At 31.9% G+C, this 20,250-nt stretch overlaps 1 protein-coding gene across 3 annotated transcripts; it reads right to left on the bottom strand.

The window, feature by feature from the left end:
* Positions 1-3,538: 3,538 nt before the first annotated feature.
* LOC114758015 (MADS-box transcription factor 23-like) lies at positions 3,539-12,953 on the bottom strand. Of its 3 annotated transcripts, none has more exons than XM_028947013.1 (8): positions 12,880-12,953; positions 12,543-12,750; positions 5,908-5,986; positions 5,480-5,541; positions 4,572-4,671; positions 4,381-4,422; positions 4,204-4,287; positions 3,539-4,053 (listed from the first exon to the last, which is right to left on the bottom strand). In XM_028947013.1, exons 2-8 carry the CDS (start codon positions 12,722-12,724, stop codon positions 3,901-3,903), a joined length of 702 nt encoding a protein of 233 aa, XP_028802846.1. In that variant the 5' UTR covers positions 12,725-12,750; positions 12,880-12,953; the 3' UTR covers positions 3,539-3,900. The 3 variants fall into 3 exon arrangements, with proteins under 3 accessions (XP_028802846.1, XP_028802848.1, XP_028802847.1); XM_028947015.1 differs by having other exon boundaries at positions 4,246-4,287; XM_028947014.1 differs by lacking the exon at positions 12,880-12,953 and having other exon boundaries at positions 12,543-12,762.
* Positions 12,954-20,250: the final 7,297 nt, after the last annotated feature.

The raw sequence follows: 20,250 nt of genomic DNA, 5'->3' as shown, positions 1-20,250 counted from the left end.
CCTGTAAATATTGTTAATTAGTTTATTGTTTTGTTCAAATAATCATTTAAATTTTATTATTTCGTGCAAATAATATCTCTCATTTGTGCGGATAAAGCAACAAGTCTTTCACTGAAAGCAAGCAAGCAGATGGGGATGCAAGCAGGAAAGGCGCACTTTCTAAGGCCTCACTCCTTTTAGTCGAGCAAAAAGGGATGTGAAAAGAATAAATAAAATACAATAAAAATTCTCTGGAGATGGGGACACTTTTAATAGGAAGCTTTTTATAAAAAAAACAAAAAACGTGTGTATAACAATTTCTTAATTCCATACATATATTAAAATCTTGAAATAACTCTTGAATTTGACGATGGCATTTTCTCTTTTCGATATTTTCCATAAGAGATATCGTGAGAATGAGGAAAATCGAACGGGGTAACGGTAAATACGGAACAAACATAACAAGTCCCGAGCGACGGTGAAAATCTCGTCATCCAAAAACATTCGCCATCCGAGAAATATAATAACTATAAACAAAGCTAAAAACGGTCAATTCAGTATTCACCACTCACAAGGAAACTTGCTCCAGTCCAGATCAAACACTAAGCACAAATTACACGCAAATCTTTTTTAAAGAAAGAAAAATAATTAGTGGTGGTCGTCGTAGAGTTTTCCCCAAGTAAAAGGACGGTGATTAACTCTCATTATATATTAAGGCCTTATACTCCCAACTGATACAAAATACTCGTCTAATTTTATTTATAGGACAGAGAGAGAAGATATTTTTGGTTTTATTTATAGGATACTAAGAAAATTTTTTTGCATAAATGTACAATTTTATCATTCATTAATTATTCTATTGACCTTATTTACATGAGATATAATGTATATTAAATAGGAATAAAGTTGAAAAGTTGTTAAATTTTAAATAAGAGTTAATGAACTTTAAGGTTTTTCTTGGTTTGTATAAAACTTGTTAGAAGTGACTTATAAATAAAACCAGAGAGAAGTACTTCTTTTAAAACATGAGGTTGCGAATGTATAATGAGTATGCAAGTTATTTAAAAAAAATTTGTTATTGTAGTATTTGATTTTGGACTGTATGGCTTAGTTTAACTTTTTGCTTACAAATTAAAAAAAATTAACTTTGCATCAAAATAAAATTGACAAATTCTATTGCTTAGATTCATATTTTGCTGTAACCCCACACTAAGAGAAAAGATTATGGCTACTTAAGTATAATATTTTGAACTCAAGTGCACATGAATGTCAAAAACATTATTTTTAGTATAATTATCTTTAATTAGATTTAAGTTCAATTAAATAGTCCTAATATTGGAAGAGGATGGTAATTGAAAGGTTGGATGCATAAAATATAGTGTATGTGGAGACAATGGTGTTTGAAGTTCATGTGACTAAACTAAGCAGGTCTATATCTTAGGCATTAGTAGCTTTAAATGGTCAAAGGAGGGCATGAATGAAGGAAATTTGTCAGCACATTGTGGGGTATTTAGATAATGAACATATGCTTCCAACTAATTCAGTTTCTTGATGTAATGTTGACCAAGTGCACCACCTTACCTCCATTCACACACCTAAGTTAGGATTCCCTGTTCCCCTTCTCAACTACCTTTTTAAATTTAATTTCTGTTAAACATTACTCTCTCCTTTTTTAAAAAAAAAAAGTTCCAAATAATCGAATTTTGTGATGTAAAAAACCTGTTAATATTAGTTAAAATTGGTAAGAAATTTTCCTTATTTCTTTTAAAAAGATATAATTACTAGATTCTATGTTCCCTTTATTATAATATGAAACGGTAAAGAATTTAAGGAAAATAAAATTAACCCTACATCACTCAAAATCTTGATGTAGTTAGTCTAGCAAGGACTCATTCTGTGCTGAATAAATTTGGGACTCAAACTAGTCGATCCTTACCTCATATAACATTGATTTGAACTTTTTTTCTTATGAATCATAAATGCACATAGATATATGTTTTTTATAATAATTATAGAGCATCTAAGACGTGGCACTAATAATAATTTATGAATATCATGACTTGTCATAAATTTATAAAGGATTACACTCATCTTAATTTATAATACTTGAATATGCGGAGATTGTTAAAGGAATAAAAAAATAATACAGAGCCTAAAAGGAGTTTATTTTATATAGGTTTACCTATAAATTTTATCATTTATAATGATAATGATCATTATTATTGTTGTAATTTCTGTTTTATTGTCCAACGAGAATAAGATGGGTCATAATCATATGATAAACCACTAGAGGCTGATGGACCAACCTGAACCACCTGTCATCACCATTATCATTCTTATTCTTCAGTTGTCAATTTCACCATAACTTCAACATGGTTGAGCTTATATGTTTGATTCATTACACAATAATAAACGTCTTATTGATAATTATCATAATAATGAAATAAGCATGTGATTTAATATAGACAAAGATGTTTTACACTAAGATTAATTATTTACATGTACATTTTGTATCCATTTTAAGTCCGCTACGTTTTTCTACCGAAGAAAGCCTTTAGGTACTTTTATATTTTATGCATTTTAATATCAAAATGAAAAATCAAGCATATTTTAAATGTAAAATAATTCATATATTACGGCGTTATTATGTTGATAATTAGACTTATTATACATTTATTTTTATACATATTACTATCATATACGCATACTCATTTTTTTAATTAAATTTTTATTTAATTATTACTTTACCAGTTGGATTGCGAATGCAATCAGTCAGACATAAGAACCATGAATCGATTTCATTTTCATTTTAATGTTGGATCCAATTTTTAAAACATTTACTTGATACTTTGGCCGGCCCCATATTTTGGTTGTCAGTCTCACCCTCATCTAATCACATCTTCCACTCATCTCAAGAATCAATATCACTGTTATAAGGTAAGCATGGTCATCGACGTGATCTTCTTCACCTTTTCATGTCCTTGTCTCCACTTTTGTTCTCATTTCGCAACTCGGTTGCCTCAATTTCACGTGGTTTCGTCAAATTCAAATGTTGATGCATTCTAATTATTAATTATCCTGCAATAATTAAAATCCATTACTGGAAGACTTGTGACTTGATTTTTTTCTTTTTAATTAAAAAAGATGTCTCAAATAAATCTGCTTTGATGCAAAGTCAGGCAATAGCGCAAGTTCCACAAGGGTTTGGTCCAATCTATGCATTTAGAAATGTATTATTAACATGTGCATCCAGTTGAGTCAGTTGTTTGGGCATAGAGGTAAAATATAGTTTATCAAGCTTGTGCTTGGTTTTGTTATGTTTAGAATACTAGTTTTTATATTAAAAACTGGAAGTAGTATTATATTGAGCATCGGAAGTAGCAATTTATTTTTCCCCCCTTTTTAACAGACATTTTGTTTACAGGTGGCTGATCCTTTGACCTTAAACGCATTTAATTATGTTGTTAATGAACCTGAATGCATCCAGAATCTGTTTAATTTTCTGAGGCAATTTATGGGAAGTTTTCCTGAGCATCTGGAAATCATAGGTAAACTGCAATAATGACTCAAGCTTATGAACTTGTCATGTGCAATTGACAGGTTACATTTCTACAAAGCTATAGATAGACACAATTCAGAAAAATTTTACGTCCATGTTTTGTTATTTAAAATTCTCCATAATTCACTTTACATGCATATCTGATTTGAATAATGCAATTCACTTGCTGATAAGCTTTTATCTAACTCCTTCCGCTTCAAGAATCACAGATGTTCTTCTACTGATAATTCTTGTTCTTGATTTCTCAGGTAAGATTCATGCAGAAGGATTCTTCATCACTTCACATGCGGTTATATGCTGCAATTTTATAATATTGTCAATGGTTAGGTCAAAATATCCAACTGAAGAACTTTTGACCAACATTATTTTGAGGCGCTGCCTGATGTCTCATACGTGTCTTGCTCTGGTTGGCTTAGCTGAAGTTGGATCAGTTCTTGTGGTTCCTCGTTTGTATGAAATCCATATGGATTGAATGCATCTCTGCTTGTAGCTGCCATTTCCGATGAGCCGTAAACCTGAGACATTCAAGCGTCATAGTTAAGTCATAGTTAAGAATGGTGAGCTTTCTGTCGCCATATTTTAGAACCTTAGTGAACATAGTAGTATTATTAATTTCTCTTGGAACTTTTCATGATGTCCTATTAGTGGATAACTAAGCTGGCTACCTTCTTGTGTAGTTGTGTGTTTTCTTGTCGAAGGAGGTTTACCTTCTTATAGAGTTCCATGTTTTGCTGATGTATAATGCTTCCCTGCAAGGAAAATAAGAAAAAGGTCAGTTCATTATTACAAATTCTGTTGGAAAAAAAGAAACTTCGGTGAATATTATTATTGCTCAAACAGACCTTTCGGTTCAGGTCTCGGATTTCTTCTGTTAGAATTTGTTCCTGCAGAGTTTGATTAAATTGCGTTAATAGCTTTCAGTTGCCTAAACATTGCTTGGGACTAGGAGAGATTGGTCAAACACATTTATGAACAGTGCCACAGTAAAGGAGCATTGCTGTTTATTTCAAAATGTTAAAGTTAGTTAGTTGACCTTTTTCATGCGAATACCTCTGAGACTCAATTCCAGCTGGTTCTCGAGATCTTGTAGGTTTTTCACACTTAAACCATAAAGCTGTTCTCCCATCATTTGCCTGCACCTTCAAAATGTTATTCATACACGAAGCTTTATGACATGTATATTGTTTTTCTGTTTATTTTATTGCCGGTTTCTATGTGTGAACTAAAGAATTTTAAAGCTACTATTTGCCAGTCATATAGAACGCAAAGTGTCATTGTGCTCTATCAACAACTAAATTCATCATGCAAGAAGCAAAGCAGGGAAAAAGGAAAAAGCATGAAAACTTTCATTATGGAGAGTGAGACATATTTTTCAATTGAAAATTGTCTCACTTGCAATTGACATTTTAACTGGTGTCTCTGAAGAAACCAATATTTAATGATACTATGAAAAAACCAATATCTTTATTTTATGCAGTGGTAAGCTGCAGTTGAGTTGAAAAATGTTGCCTACGCTAAAATCTAACCACCTGGAATTTCCTATGTTGCAGAAGGAATGTCTTTCTTTTCATCTTATTATTTTTTAAAAATAATTTTTCTTATGAAGCGATATCTGTTAGGTTTCTAATTTCTAGTTGAGAGACTTATATGGACTTGAAATGAAGTATTATTTATCTTTTTTTCAGTTTGCACCCTAGCATATATATTTCACAGTGATGTATTTTCACCCCAAAAAAATAGTAATGTCTGACATAACCATCTGTATCACTTCCCACATTTAACGTTTTGAAAGTGGTATGTCACAGCATACTACTGCAACATGACAATACTTTCATGCGTGACAATGAAATTTAGAGTTCTTCAGGGTCACATGCATATTTTAATTGCTCAATAAAAAAATTTCAAATATTTTGCTGGATAAATAATGGAAAAGGCTTGTACCGATGGTTTTCCTGTAGAGTCTGTAGTTGTTGCCTTAATACTTCTGCCTCCCTTTGCCAAAACTATCAAGGATCAAGTAAAATTATGCAGTATCATGAGGCAGCAGGAAAAACAAAAGGATCAAGTAAAATTATGCAGTATCATGAGGCAGCTTAAGAGAACAATACAGGGAACGAACAAAAATAGTTCTTGTAAAGGCTTAAGTTGTGAAGGAAATGTCTAAAAAGTGTTGGCCAACAAAGATCTAGTTGCAAATTCTTTGGAGTTTTGTCACTTAGGTCTTAGAGAATATTTCTGATTTTTATGAAGACATATAAGAATAGCTACCAAATACGTATTTGGCAAATTCAGGAACAACTTTACAGGTCGTGATCAATGGAAATATTATATACTTTGTGCATTTCTAAAATGTAGTTTGCTGAGCATACCTTGGCTTCCGAATTTGGATTCATCAGTTGTTGGTGTTCCTCCTTGCTTGTGTTATATCTCTCAATCACTGATTTCATGCTGGATATGTAATGGAATCACAACTTTTAGCTTGCTATATAAAATTGTTTGGAATTACAAGGGATCATTATGAAAATCTGTCTCTGTGGAAGTTAGAGATCCCATGATGACAAATGCAGAGCATACCATAGAAAGAATATTTCTACGTTCTGGTTTCTACAAGAAAATATTCAGTTATCTATGAAAGCTATGTATGATGTGAACCAAAGGAAGAGAAATTTCCATATCCATAAGATTCTGCAATGAAAGTTCTACACAGAAGCATATCCATAAGATTCTGCAATGAAAGTTCTACACAGAAGCATTCCATAAGATTCTGAATGAAAGTTCTACACAGAAGCATAGATACTACAGAAGCATAGATAATAAAAGGATCATTAACTATAATAAAAGGTTCATTAACTATGAAGTGTCCACTGCAGAAGTATAGCGATTTTGCATTCAATCATCTTCCTAGAATTACTAATCTCAGTATATCCAGAGAAGAGCAGTAGTCACCAGGGGAGTTGATATTTGATTTAATTTCCTTCACTCTGAATTCCACTAGCCCAATTTGTTAGGAAATGGGACAAGAATGGAGTCTCATCAAGAAGAAAAAATTGATTCACAGGGAAAATATTTTCTATGATAACTCTCAGGGCTTACTTATTAGCAGTCCAAGTTGGAGGAAGGTCCCCGAATGAAAGGGCAGAAATGAGGCCTCAGGATCAGACCAAAAGGAAACAATAACAAGAGCTATGTTAAATTACTTGTGGGGCACATAAAAGCATATTGCCACTATTGGAAGGCTTCATCAGCTGGTTGTCCGATAAACAAGTCCTTCAGCAATAACATTCAACAAGCAATGATTCATAGGAATAAAATTGGATCCTCTATAAAGTGGAAGAGGATAACAAAATTGGATCTTCTATGATGCTATTATTCTGAGTGTGATATGGAAAAAAAAAAAGAGAGGAGTTTATGGGTTCATTTCGTTTATTCACACATCAGTTTTCTTTCATTAATTATTTATTGTAGAAAATATATGAACTCATAATCAAATAAATAAAATGACTGACATGGCAATTTTTGTTAAGTTGAACAGTTGCCACATATAATGAATTTGTAAAGAATAATTTCAAAAAGGAAACAAAGACTTTCTCTAAAGCCTTATAAAAAGATTAATCATGACTATAGATAGTTTACAATTGAAATCTCATGATTTTTTTAGTGAAATCCCACTATTGCTATATAACAGACCATACAAGGGAACTGGTTATCTAGTTTTTGCTGCAAACTGAGAAAATTTTCATCAGCCACAGCTGAAGTGCTTGGAATATAATTATGAGACGACTAGAGCTTTGTTGGTTTAATAGATTTAAAAAATATTCGATATATCCAGTTATATTGTGTAGAGGCTATTCACTTAATCACAAGGGAGCAAGGGACTATTTATCCTCACGAAGACATCATTGAGAAAACCATTAGCATGATTCATAGGAATTCGAATGTTTCGGTTAATTTCATGTATAGAGAATTTAATGGTATTGCTAATAGCTTAGCTTTTCATCAGCCACAGCTGAAGTGCTTGGAATATATATATTATGAGACGACTAGAGCTTTGTTGGTTTAATAGATTTAAAAAATATTCGATATATCCAGTTATATTGTGTAGAGGCTATTCACTTAATCACAAGGGAGCAAGGGACTATTTATCCTCACGAAGACATCATTGAGAAAACCATTAGCATGATTCATAGGAATTCGAATGTTTCGGTTAATTTCATGTATAGAGAATTTAATGGTATTGCTAATAGCTTAGCCAGGAAATTTTATGAGTGAGACAGTGTTTTGAATATTTTTTATTAAAAAAAACACCTTTCATTTAGAGGTGGTGATTGATGGAAGAGTTTTTGTTTGTTTCGATTTGCTTTGTACTCACTATTTAGGGATTGATGTTAGTTTCCATTTTCCATTCAAGATTTAATCATTTTTAGACCAATAACTATCATTTAATGATAGGCTTTTTTTGTGAGGTCTCAACGCATCATTTTCCCTTCTAAAAACTAATTAAGGAGGACTAAATTGAAAAAGTCCTACATGTTAGGAGTAAAAAATGGAAGAAAAACAAAAAAGGTAATTATCAATTCACACCCCCAATCCTACTTTCATACTTATTTTATATAAAATGTTGCATCTTTATTAAATAGTTGACTGTTTAAAAATTAACAACAATTTGCAGGATATATTATGACATTGCTGTGCTTAAAAATGACTGATATAGCATCTGTTTTTCACTATCACACCCCTTAATTAATCCCTCTCACATCATGATGTTCACCAAATAATTATTTCTTTATCTTCCGTTTTTGTTTTCACCTATCATCATATGAACCGGCAAGTGTTGTTCTGTGAAGTCACAGGGATGAAGTTAGGAGGTTTTTCGTTCCTTCTTTCTTTGTTCTTCCCTCTCACTTGGAAGCAAGGTAATTAAAGCTAAATGCATGGCTCCAGTGGGACCATAAGATCAGGAGCACCAATGTTGTTCTAACTTCTATAACTTCTAAGTCCAAGGCTTTAATTTTGGTCTTTTTTATATGGGTAACATGTTTTTTTTTTGGGTCTCGCACTTTAGAACACAGAAGTTAACGCCTTTGCTTAAAATAACGTTAACATATATTTCTCAACTCTGCTAATAAACTAATTTCTTGGGTAAGTTCTATGAATCTTTCGAAGTTCGATCTAATGCATGTGAGTACGAAAAACACGTGACGTACGCGACCAGATCACTTAAAGAGCCCTATACTTTATACTAGAATGCACTATGAAGTTATCATTGACATAAAGTTGCAGGCTTGAGTAAAAAACCACAAATGCAATCTACAACATCCATTACAATTTGATCAGTTTAAAACTCCAAGCTGAGGAAGAGGAATCTAAATTGCTTAGCTAATAACTTTTATCTTCTTTTAGGATTGAGTTTTTCGGCTCTATAATATTAGTGGTATATATATATATATATATATATATATATATATGGCACTATCTGTGTGCCGAAACTAGTGGCGACAATAGTTTATATATTTCTGGTGCATGCATTCGCCTGTATGTGTAATAATGAAAATTCCTGATGAGACTTGAAATTATTTTAGCTTTTTAGGACAGGCTCTGTACTGGTGGTGGTGTGCTACCTAATATACTTGCGACATCCTCATTGTGTTCAGACTTGACATCCACTAAGAATGCTTTATGCTTTATTAAACCTAGCTTGCTTTCTAAAATTGGCAAGTATACCTTCAGAGATTGTGAAAGGAATTTAATTAAAAGCTCACATCATGGATTATGTGAAAGGTTAAGTAATCAGAACCTAACCGGAGGAGTTGCTGGCTTTATACAGATATTAATCTCATTGAACTCCAGCTATGTGTGTGTGTGTGTGTGTGTAAAGTTGGAGTGCGGAACATGTTTGGAGTACTGTTTGATATAAATCTACCTACCTGGAATGTTTTCTGCCGATGAAGATAGTTCCTGGTACTGTTTATGATTTCTACCTACGATTCTCTGAATCACGTGGGAGCGGGAAAGAAAGAATTTCGGGATCACCTTGATATAATATACTTCTGTGATCCTTAATATAAGACTTAATTATTGAGTTGGTTTTGGTTTTAAATATAAGACCCATTTCTTATCTTTATCAATTTTCTCTAAATTGCTCCTACGGATACTTCCTCAATCATAATTAAGTAGAAGAGGAAGATAGGGTATTAAGAAAGATGATTATGATATTTTAGGAAAAACGTGTCACATTTCTTATAATTAACTAACTTACCTAACTTCCTTAATGTAATCAAATTAGTTAAATGGGTCTTATATTAAGGACAGGAAGAGTACATATATATATAATATGCATATAAAGTACAAATTTTAATATTTTCTCATAAATATTCAAGAAAATTAAACGACAAAGGAGCCTAGTCTTTTGAAAAGTATAGCTCTATAGTTTACGACGTTTCCTTTCTCAATACACAATATATGATCGTGTGTGTTATTGGATTTTTTCTATATTTTGTTTCTTGAACATCAACCTCCTCCTGCTTTACCTATTATAAATACTCTTTTTTTCTTCTTATTTCAATATTGAATTTCTTCTTATTGGCATATACATACGTACATACATAGACTAGAGAATTTCAAGGACAAGAAAAATAAGATATTATAAGTTTCCCTTTATAAAGTCCATGTACGAAAATATACATAAAAATTAAAATTTCAAAATCAAGATTTTAATTTTGAAAAACAATGAAAAAGGGGTTATCCTTACTACAAAAAGTTTTAAAGAAAAATTGCCAAGGAAAATTCCATTTTTAATCAAGAAAAATTCAACAAAAATTAGGGCATGCGACAGATTTGTGAAATTTTTGTCGTAAAACTCAATGCAAAAAAATTTAAGGTCTGATTTGCAAGTGAAAATTGTCTTCCCCAATTATCTTTTATTGTTTTTAAAAAAAAGTGATCACAACCATTTTCTTTGAGCACCAATAACGATAAAATTTGAAAGAAAAAGAAATCGGAATCACCATCTTCCTCAATTCAAAACACTAAATAAAGAGAGCGGATCAACTTAATCATTATTTCTTTTGAACCTTATTTACATTGATTTCCTCTTTTAAACCTCGTTGAATTGGGGAGAGAAGACTAGAGACTTTAAGAGTGGATATTAAATGGAGATAACTATGTATGAAGATAATGCAATCTTAGCTGTCATATATATACTTCCTTTATTTTAGAATATTGCCACTTAGAGGTTTTTTTTAATCCACATCAAGAAAATAATTAAATTACTTAGATTGTAGTCAATCTAATGATATTGTATTGTACTCAAGGGGGAAGAAAACCAGATCAAACCGCCAGTTTAACAATAAAACACTTAGTGGTAAAGTATGGTTTCAGTGTTGAACTAGTTGGAAATTAAACCAGTATCAAACTATCAAACTAGGATGAACAAGTGAAAACTAGTAAAAACTTAAGTGAGCTGGTTTAGATGATTATGTCGCTATTAGTCCCATTTTTCTCATTCAGCTCCTAATATCTTAGTCATTATAGATTTGAATGAATTTTAATAATGATTTTGGTATCAATGATTACTATATTTTAGTTACTGATTAACCATAAAGATTAATATTCTCAATGTTGTTGTACTTTATTAATGTTACAATCAAATTATTATTGTATTTTCTTGTATTTTGTTATTAGTGATTATTAATGTTGTTGTATTTTGCTATTTTCAATTAATTATACTACTTTCGGTCCTAATTATAAGATCCGATTGACTAATTTGAGGAGATTAAGGAAAACAGTTAAGTTAGTTGTTTGTAATAAATAGATGTTGTCTTTCCTAAAATATTCTTACTAATCAATTATATTGGCTAGAGCTATAATTATTAGAATGACTATCTTGGAAAAAATGCATAAACATGAGAGACAAAGTGGATTGGGGTTTTATATTTAGAACTAAAATAAAAGTCAAACAGGGTCTTATATTAAGGACTGGAGGTATATTATGTTAATATGACTAGTTTGATCCCGATCTGGTGTGACCCATTGACCCTTGAACCACTACCTCAATCGGTTTAATGTTTGGTTCAGTTTTTTGTTCCTTGATTGTACTAAAACACTCTTAACACAATTAAATTTCCTATATTGAAGTAGATTAAGACATCAATCAAGGAGTAAACCAGTAAGAAAACAAATAATAATTCCGTGAAAAGTTAAAGCAATAGTTATTCTGAGAAATCCCCAGAAGTGGTAATTACTTTTTTTTCTTTTTGGGTGTAGAAAGTGGTCATTACTTTTGAAACGAAAGGAACATAACAGCCATATATATAGTCTGTGACTGCGGCTTTGAGCTTAACCATAGCCAAAATAATTGCAGTCAATAAAAAGTGTAGCCATTTGGCAGTGAATCTAAGAACCTATACCACCCAAATGCCTGCAGTTATGAAATTTCACGGCAATTTATGAATACAGTTTTGCTGTAATCGCAGTGCCGACATATACATACAGCTGCAGTTATAAAAATTCAAACCTGTGTTTACTTCTTTTGGGAAGCGCAAACCCCATATATCTTTTTAGTTCACTTAATTGATTCAAACCCCAAACAAAAGATAAACTGAGGAAGCTATGTATGGTAAATATCTAGATAATTAAGCACGCTAACTTTGTCATAATCAAAATCCACAAGTTTATTAATTAAGCCATAAAGGGCCTCTACTTAGCATTTATAGGGTCATTTGTAATATTCCGTCTAAGATTATCCTCCAAATCCTACAGTACGTTGACACCCTAAAAGCTTCTTCGAGGTCTAACTGTTTGCGGAAATTTTACGGGTATTCGTTAAATTACAGTCGAAATCTAAGGCAACAAACATATATATATAGCCAGCATACTGTATCTCTGTTGCTCATTATATATATATATATATATATATATGAACATATAAACCGAACTCTATATCACAGCTTCTAAGTTCAAAGATGAATAATCGAAGCATTTTATTAATGATGATGATGGATCAGACCTGGTGTTTGAATATTCATAAAGTTTCCCAGTGCTGGAGAATATGACGAGTCCAACTTCTGCATCACACAGTATTGTCAGCTCTTTCGCCTTCTTGATCAATCCCTTTCTCCTCTTTGAGAAAGTCACTTGCCTGCTCGTTGAATTGTCGATCCTTCGGATCTCAATCTTCCCTCTTCCCATATTCCCTCTCTACTCACTTAGGGTTTCTGCAAGATTCTCTCTGAGCTCTATTACGTTTCTATGCAGAGAGAATACACAATACGCACAAGAACAAACGCGCACAAAAAAAAGTTCAGTGCAGATAGAAATTCTTGGGACAAGCGAGAAAATCTTACTTGTGTTATAAAGCCAAACCAAGAGGTTGCTGGTGGTGCCTTTCCATATTATTTTCCTTTTCGCAATTAGGAAAGCTTTATAAGAAGAAAAAAGTTGATCGAAGAAGATGAAAGAGGGGCCGCCTGATGAAAAATGGTTAATTACCATGATGTATCTGTATGTACTTTTCTACATTAAAGTTAAAATTAAAATTAAATTACTCGGGTAGAGAGTAACACTTTAAATAAAATTTCGAGTATTTTAATGGCGCCGTCAGCCATATGAGTCTCTGACACGTTACAAAGTAGGCCTACAATTTTTATATACTGGAAATACTGTATTTTTTAGTTACGTCTTCTGTTTCAAATGTCTCTCATTATGGAATTTTTTATGCATTAGTGCCAGAATAGAATCCTATTAATTTATATATCGCGAGCATATCACACATCTCCCGATGTTAAAATTAAAATTAAATTACTCGGGTAGAGAGTAACACTTTAAATAAAATTTCGAGTATTTTAATGGCGCCGTCAGCCATATGAGTCTCTGACACGTTACAAAGTAGGCCTACAATTTTTATATACTGGAAATACTGTATTTTTAGTTACGTCTTCTGTTCAAATGTCTCTCATTATGGAATTTTTTATGCATTAGTGCCAGAATAGAATCCTATTAATTTATATATCGCGAGCATATCACACATCTCCCTGAGTCTTTTTAAACCTGGCCTATAACATTATCAAGTATCATGGTTTGAACAATAATACAGTTAATGGACAGAATATTTTATTAAAGTCAAATTGGGTCTTATAATAAGGAGGAGTAGTATACAAAGGATATAATAATTATTCTTATACATCTCCATATTGATTCATCTATTTATTGGTAAATTACAAAAGCGGGTGAGACAAGAGTTCACTATGATATATTCTCTGAAGAATGAAAACTAAAGAATTGTCTTCAACCCTAAAAGATAATTATAAATCCTCAAGCTTATAATTTTATGCAATATCTCAATACATATCCCACATTAAAATTACAAATAAAAAAAATAACTTGGAGTATACATCTATTAAGTTGATAATGCATGGGTGTTCTTTTGGACTTTTACGAAAAATATTTACTGACAAGATGAAAGGAATTCTCCAAGGAAAGCTAGCTTTTGGGTAAAAATGGTATGGTGGATGAGATCTATAGTAAATTTGGATTATCTAAAGTTCCCAGAAGCTGATGATGGCTGAAAGCATGTTAGATTCTATTTTCATCTGAATTATATCACGCTAATTATATTAATTAATGTTTAAGTTTTTCTTAATCAGGCTTGGGAGTCTGCAACTTGCAGTTTAATTATACTGTTATCTGGGAGTTGTAAAGCAGCTAGCAGATGGTCAGAACAACCTGAAAGAATTTCAAAGTACCTCCACGTGTCGAACAGACATTTGTGTATACGGTTTCCTATGAGTTTCCAAATCAGGGAATTATAAATATCATCTTCCACCTGCACCTCCCCAAACAATTTCCTTTTATAAAATAATAAGCACTACCTCATGTCGCTCTGATAAGACATATCTAACCATCTAGAATAGATGACTAAAGTCAATAACATAATAACATTGTCTAAAAATATTATAGCCATATTTAGATAAAAAATTTAATTCTACATTATATTCTTTCTCATAATTACTTAATGACTTTAAGTAAGGGTAATGTTAGAAAAACTTAATTGATACTCCCTTCCTCCCTTTTTATATATGAGCTATAATTTTTTGAATAGGTATGCTAAGTTACACGTTGGAGAGTGTCGAAACATTTAATCATTTTTTTCACTTTTACTCTTATTTAGTTAAATATTTCTCTCACCTTTCCTTTACCAAGTGATTTATAACTACACATCTCTTTTTGAATGTAGTCGAACCAAGCCCCTCTTCGGGAAGGAGGTTAAAAGTTCAGACCCGTGTTTATGTGTGTAATATATTTGTGTGCTCTTTGTTTGACCCCAGTTAAGGACCACAGAGAGTAGTTGGAATCCAAATTACAGGTACTAACAATGTCACAAGAAAAAAAAAATTAAAAAGGAAACAGAAGAGGAATTACTAGCTATTTGCCGTTATCTTCTTCCTCCTTCATATTCTCCATCTCCTTAATTACCCTGTCGCTTCATCTACATAATTCCATTGTGGCCGTTAATAATCTTCGCCAACAAAAGAAGCACTTACACAGGTGAAAATATATACTATAGTCTCACATATTGGTTGAATAGTGTGTAAGCGATCAAGAAGGTGGGGTTTGATGAGGGGTTTATATATAAAGGAAGAGCATAAGGGCTCTAGATGGTAGCTAAATGTCTAGCAAGGCTTAATCAATTACAAGTTGAGCCCTCATCAAGTAGTCTGATTTAGTTTAATGATTGTTTTTTATTTTGATTGGCTCTTAACTTTTTTAATGCTGGTTAATTAATAATTATCTTCTGCGTACGGTCCCAACAACCGTTTAAATTTTAGAACCTTGATTAATCAATTTCGTCCGAGTATTTATTCGTGCAAACAATTTTTCTTTAAAACAAAAGAGGTTTCAAGGTATCCGTCTTAATTTCTTTTTTTTTTTTTAAAAAAAAAAGAAGTCCAAGAATTTAGATTTAAAAATTACATTTTTGAGTTAAATAATAATAAATTAATATGATAGGGTTTGGCTTGAGGTTGGATAAGCTATATATCGCTTTCAAAATTAAATTGGATAAGGAACACATAAATAAGGGGCGAGCCGGCACACATATGTGAGAGTGAGGCACATGCGAAGTGATTCATAAGCCTTTAAAGTACAACATCGGCGAGTGGATTAGTCATAAATCTTGAGGTTATTGTCTCTACGTTGGGATTTCTATTGGCTAAAGCCACGTGAACAAGATTGCGTACACCAATAAGATTTGATGGAACTTGAAGCTTTAATTTGTTTATTAATATTAACACTAATACTCCATCATTTTGCTGTACTTTTGGTGGTGGTTCCATCAAGGATCTAGGCCAGGTGTCAATGATCAGTAAATCATGTGTGTTCAGAAACCAAACAAAGGGATCAACTTTGCGTACGGTTCAACATTAGTTTACTATATCCTTTGTTATATATTGATTAATTAATGCCAACTATGGAAAATGCTGCTGCTTTTACTGGCCGTTGTGCAAGTTGAAAATGACTTCTTCGTTTTTTTCCTTTTTAATAATAAAAAAAAGTTTGGTGCAAATGAGAAAGGTAATGAAGGGGAAGCACATGAGCTCTTAATCATGATGACTCCTCATCTAGTTTACAGTACTTAGCAAAAGAAGGCGTGGTGACTTTTTCTTGGAAGAAGGATACATGTGTCTTCCCGTTTGTGTATACTATGATTCTCTCTCACTCTTATTTTGTATGCATGCTTATGAAAAGTTTGTTCTCCACAAGGACAAGACAAACCCATTTCTTTTTATCCTCCCCGCCTCTTCATTGCTAGGGTTACTTAGTTATATACGCACTTATCTCTTTTGGGATGGAAATATTTATACTAGCTTTACAGTTCTTAATATATAAAAATTAGTTGGAGATTAAATTTAATCATAAATATAAGACTTCAATCTATTTTATTCTCTGTCTTTTCATCAAATATCTCTATTAATTGTAAGAGATTCCCACCAAGTAATAACTCTAATTATTCAATGCACATTGAGGAGTATAATTTAGAGAGGGAGACTGGTATACATTTGTGATAAATAACTAAGTTAACTAATTTTCTTAATCTTTCCAAAACAGTTATCTAACCCTTATTTAAAGACTGGAGGTAGTATCTTATTTGAAGTAAAAATACTTAAACCTTTCATAATTTAAATAAAGGGGAAAATGTTTTTTTCCCCATATAATAAAACGGCGACGGAACTATTGTCCGACTAAAGAGCCCATGTGGCCCTCACTTTCTGGAGCAAAACTAATTCAGATGTTTAGATTCACACACACACACACACACACACACACGGCTTCTCCTGCCACTGAAGAAGACAAAAGAAAGACTAAGCAGACCATAGAAAATTATTCTCAGGGTTGGGTTAAGAGAGGCGATCATTGATGTAACAGAAAACATATATAAGTAGAAATTTCAAAACAGCAACTAAAGTAAAGAACTCTACTCGTAGAAACAAGAAGATGAAGCGCTAGCTGTCACATGTTTTTCAGGTCGTCTATGGAATCACAGTTTAAGAAAAATTACTTTGTCAAACTCATATAGAAATCAAGTTTCTAATTACTTCAACAAAAAGAAGTTATCCCCAACCTCGAAGAAAATATACAATAATGAAACTTTCAGCACTACTATTGCCTCCTATATGCTAATCTCTGCCAATTTTTACCTACTTTTGAGAAATAAACAGGTTGCCGTCGCTGCCCACTTTGTCGCCGCTCGCTTCATGGGCTGATCCAAAGTTTTTATTTTTTTAAAACGAGGTTTTCTTAGAGTTAAAAACTTAAAATGACATTTTCATTCCTTAGGAGCAGAAAATTACGTAAATATATACTTAACGTTACATATAAAATATGCCACATGTCTTACTAATCAGATGTAATAGCTCACGTAAATGATGGTAACACTAAATCAAAAGGTAAAAAATTAAGGAGGTTAATTTAAATTTTAAAATATAAGAGAGATGCTATTTGTAACTGATTTTAAAGTGGGTTATGTATAATTCGGCCTCTCATTTAATTCTCAAATATAGAGTGCATATATATATATATATATATATATTTGAGAATTAAGGCTTGATTTGCCCAACTTCGTGCATGAACGTCCCATCGGTCATAACTATCTATACTCTACCTCCAATAAAAAATTTGTCAATAACGTTAAATATTTTACGTAACGCATTTATTTATTATTGAGTATATTTCATATCAGATCACCAACAAGTCAACAACAAAAAAAAGGATCACTAAGGTTAAACTAAATAAAAATAATGTGCACTAAATATTATGGGCATTAAGACCCTGACAAGGTTTAGTACATCAAGTATATGTTTATCCGAATTTGCATTAAACATTAAAAATTTATTTAAATATTTCTGGGGGCAAGATTTGTTCGACAACAAAAGTGAAGGCTTATCTTTCTAAAAATATGAAAGGTAAAGGATATACCATTTTTATCAAGTATTTTTTTCCATAAAATAAGTCTGAAAATTAAAAGCTCAATCATTTATTTCTTAAGGTGCGAGGCCTGTTACCATTTTTATTAACTTAAATTATCAGATGATGAGTATAGTTGGAACTTAGTAGATCTCCTAAACTTTACTATTCTTCAATCTATCTGTTTCATATGATAAAAAAAAAAAAAAAATTCTTTTATCTGGTCAACTTGAAGGATTTAACTTCGACGGTTAGTCCTTTTTTATACAACATGGGTCTTCAGAGGTTTTAATGGCGTGAATTAATTAGTTGAAGCATACTAATTTGAAAAATATACATAATTTTAATTTTAACTCTAGTTAACTTAAAGTTTGTATGAAGGAACAAACTAAATTAACGATGCTGAATTCATAGTGGCAGAATATATTTCTATGTAATTGATGTGATTGTTGGTTCTAATTAAGCTAACTTTATTTTTGATAATCTTTTTAATCAATGCAAAGCAAGTGGATTAGAAAAAGCACTATGTCATCATTCCAGCCCACAGGAATTCCAAAAACTGGTAATGTTTCCTAGTCGAAAGACCATGAAATTAGGCAGCTTCCTCATGAAGGGATTCTCAGTTAAACATCCAAAAGCCAGAATAATTTGAGTGCATTCTATCTTTTATATATAAATATATATTTCTTTTTTTTTTGTAATATATATATACATATAGATTTCTATGTTGTGTGCGTGTGTAATATCACACCTTCACCAATGAATGACAAGATGGAAAGTTCTTCATTTCGAGCATTATATAAATATATATATATATATATATATATTTATAGAGGAATCTACTTGTTCCATTTACCCATTATTATCCAGTTCAGTGTCTCCCACTTTCTCCTAGCTATAATTAAACCTTTTTTTTTGGGGGGTGGGGCTGTGGGGGAACCGCCAAAGTGTTTTATCCTAATCTCAATAAGTTAATTATCAAATTTGGGCTAATGGGTTATAATTAAACTGATGAAAACTTTAGGTTGTCAATTGATTAAGTTAGGCCTTTGACCCAAAAAAAAAATAAGTTAGGCCTCATAATCATGGAGGATACAGGGCATTTTCATTTGTTAGACCTAAAGGCCACAAAAGCCTCTGGCTTTGTGGTCCGTTAATAATTATATATAATTGGGGAGCAAAGGAGGGGGCGGACGATAGAGGGAGGGAATGTCTGGAAATAGAGATGCACGTATGATGGAGAAGGTGAACGCCATGTACCCAAAGGCTAAACTTATTGGGTTGGTTGACTCCTCAAATTTCATCCAATAATCACAATCAATAACCAATAAAACCTCGTAATGTGATGAATCAAAATTCAAATATCTGTTAAGAGAAGTATCTGGATTTAAAGTCTCATAATGCCCCAAACATATTTGTTTCGGGAAAAAAATAAAAATCAATAGCATTTTGTCTAGAGAAAATTACATAGAAGTTCCTGCTAAGGAATTTAATTAATCTACATCCATCCAAAAATTGAGATGTTATTAATCGGTCTTTAAATAATTGTTAATTTCTTAATTTGGGTCAAAAATATTAAAAGAAAATGTCCAATTTTTTTCATCTTGTAATGATTTACAAGCACTTTCAACATTTACGAGTCAAACTGATAAATTTACAGTTTATCTTATGTTTTTTTTTTTTTGCACGGGTTCTCCATAAGACGTTAAGACTTATTATTAATGATTTAAGGAACCTACTAATTGATAATTAAGTTTTTTTGGGGTTAAATCTCGGACTTCCATGTAGTTTTTCGCCTTTGTGAAAGCCACGGGCCCATATTTTTAAACACAACAAATTCTATCAAGCCCAAAATCATATGCTGGCCCTCTGTCCCTCTTTTTGTTAGGATTCTCTTGAATAAGAGCTGAGAAAACTGGCTGGCCAGCTTAAAAAGGCTGGCCCTATAAGAGCTGAAATTTTAAAAATACCTTAGGCCCAGCTCTTCAGTAAATGGGTTCAGAGCCAGCCCGTAAGCTTTTGGGTCGTTTAAAAAAAATTTTATTTTTCATATTTCTCACATATTTTATGAAAAAATAAAAACAAACCAATAAAATTACCAGTAAAAGACATAAATATAAATAAAATTAATTCATAAATACAAAAAATCATCATATATAAATATCCATCAACATACAAAAAATCTAAAACTCCATTAGACATAACAAGTCAATAACATTAACATCCAAAAGTTTCATTAAAAGTAGACAAACGCT

This window comes from Neltuma alba, unplaced genomic scaffold, assembly GCF_004799145.2.
Source record: "Neltuma alba isolate B1F8T4 unplaced genomic scaffold, ASM479914v2 tig00010661_pilon, whole genome shotgun sequence".
Lineage (NCBI taxonomy): Eukaryota > Viridiplantae > Streptophyta > Magnoliopsida > Fabales > Fabaceae > Neltuma > Neltuma alba.
The sequence above is the reverse complement of the archived record's forward strand: the minus strand, read 5'-3'. Positions and strand labels throughout refer to the sequence as shown.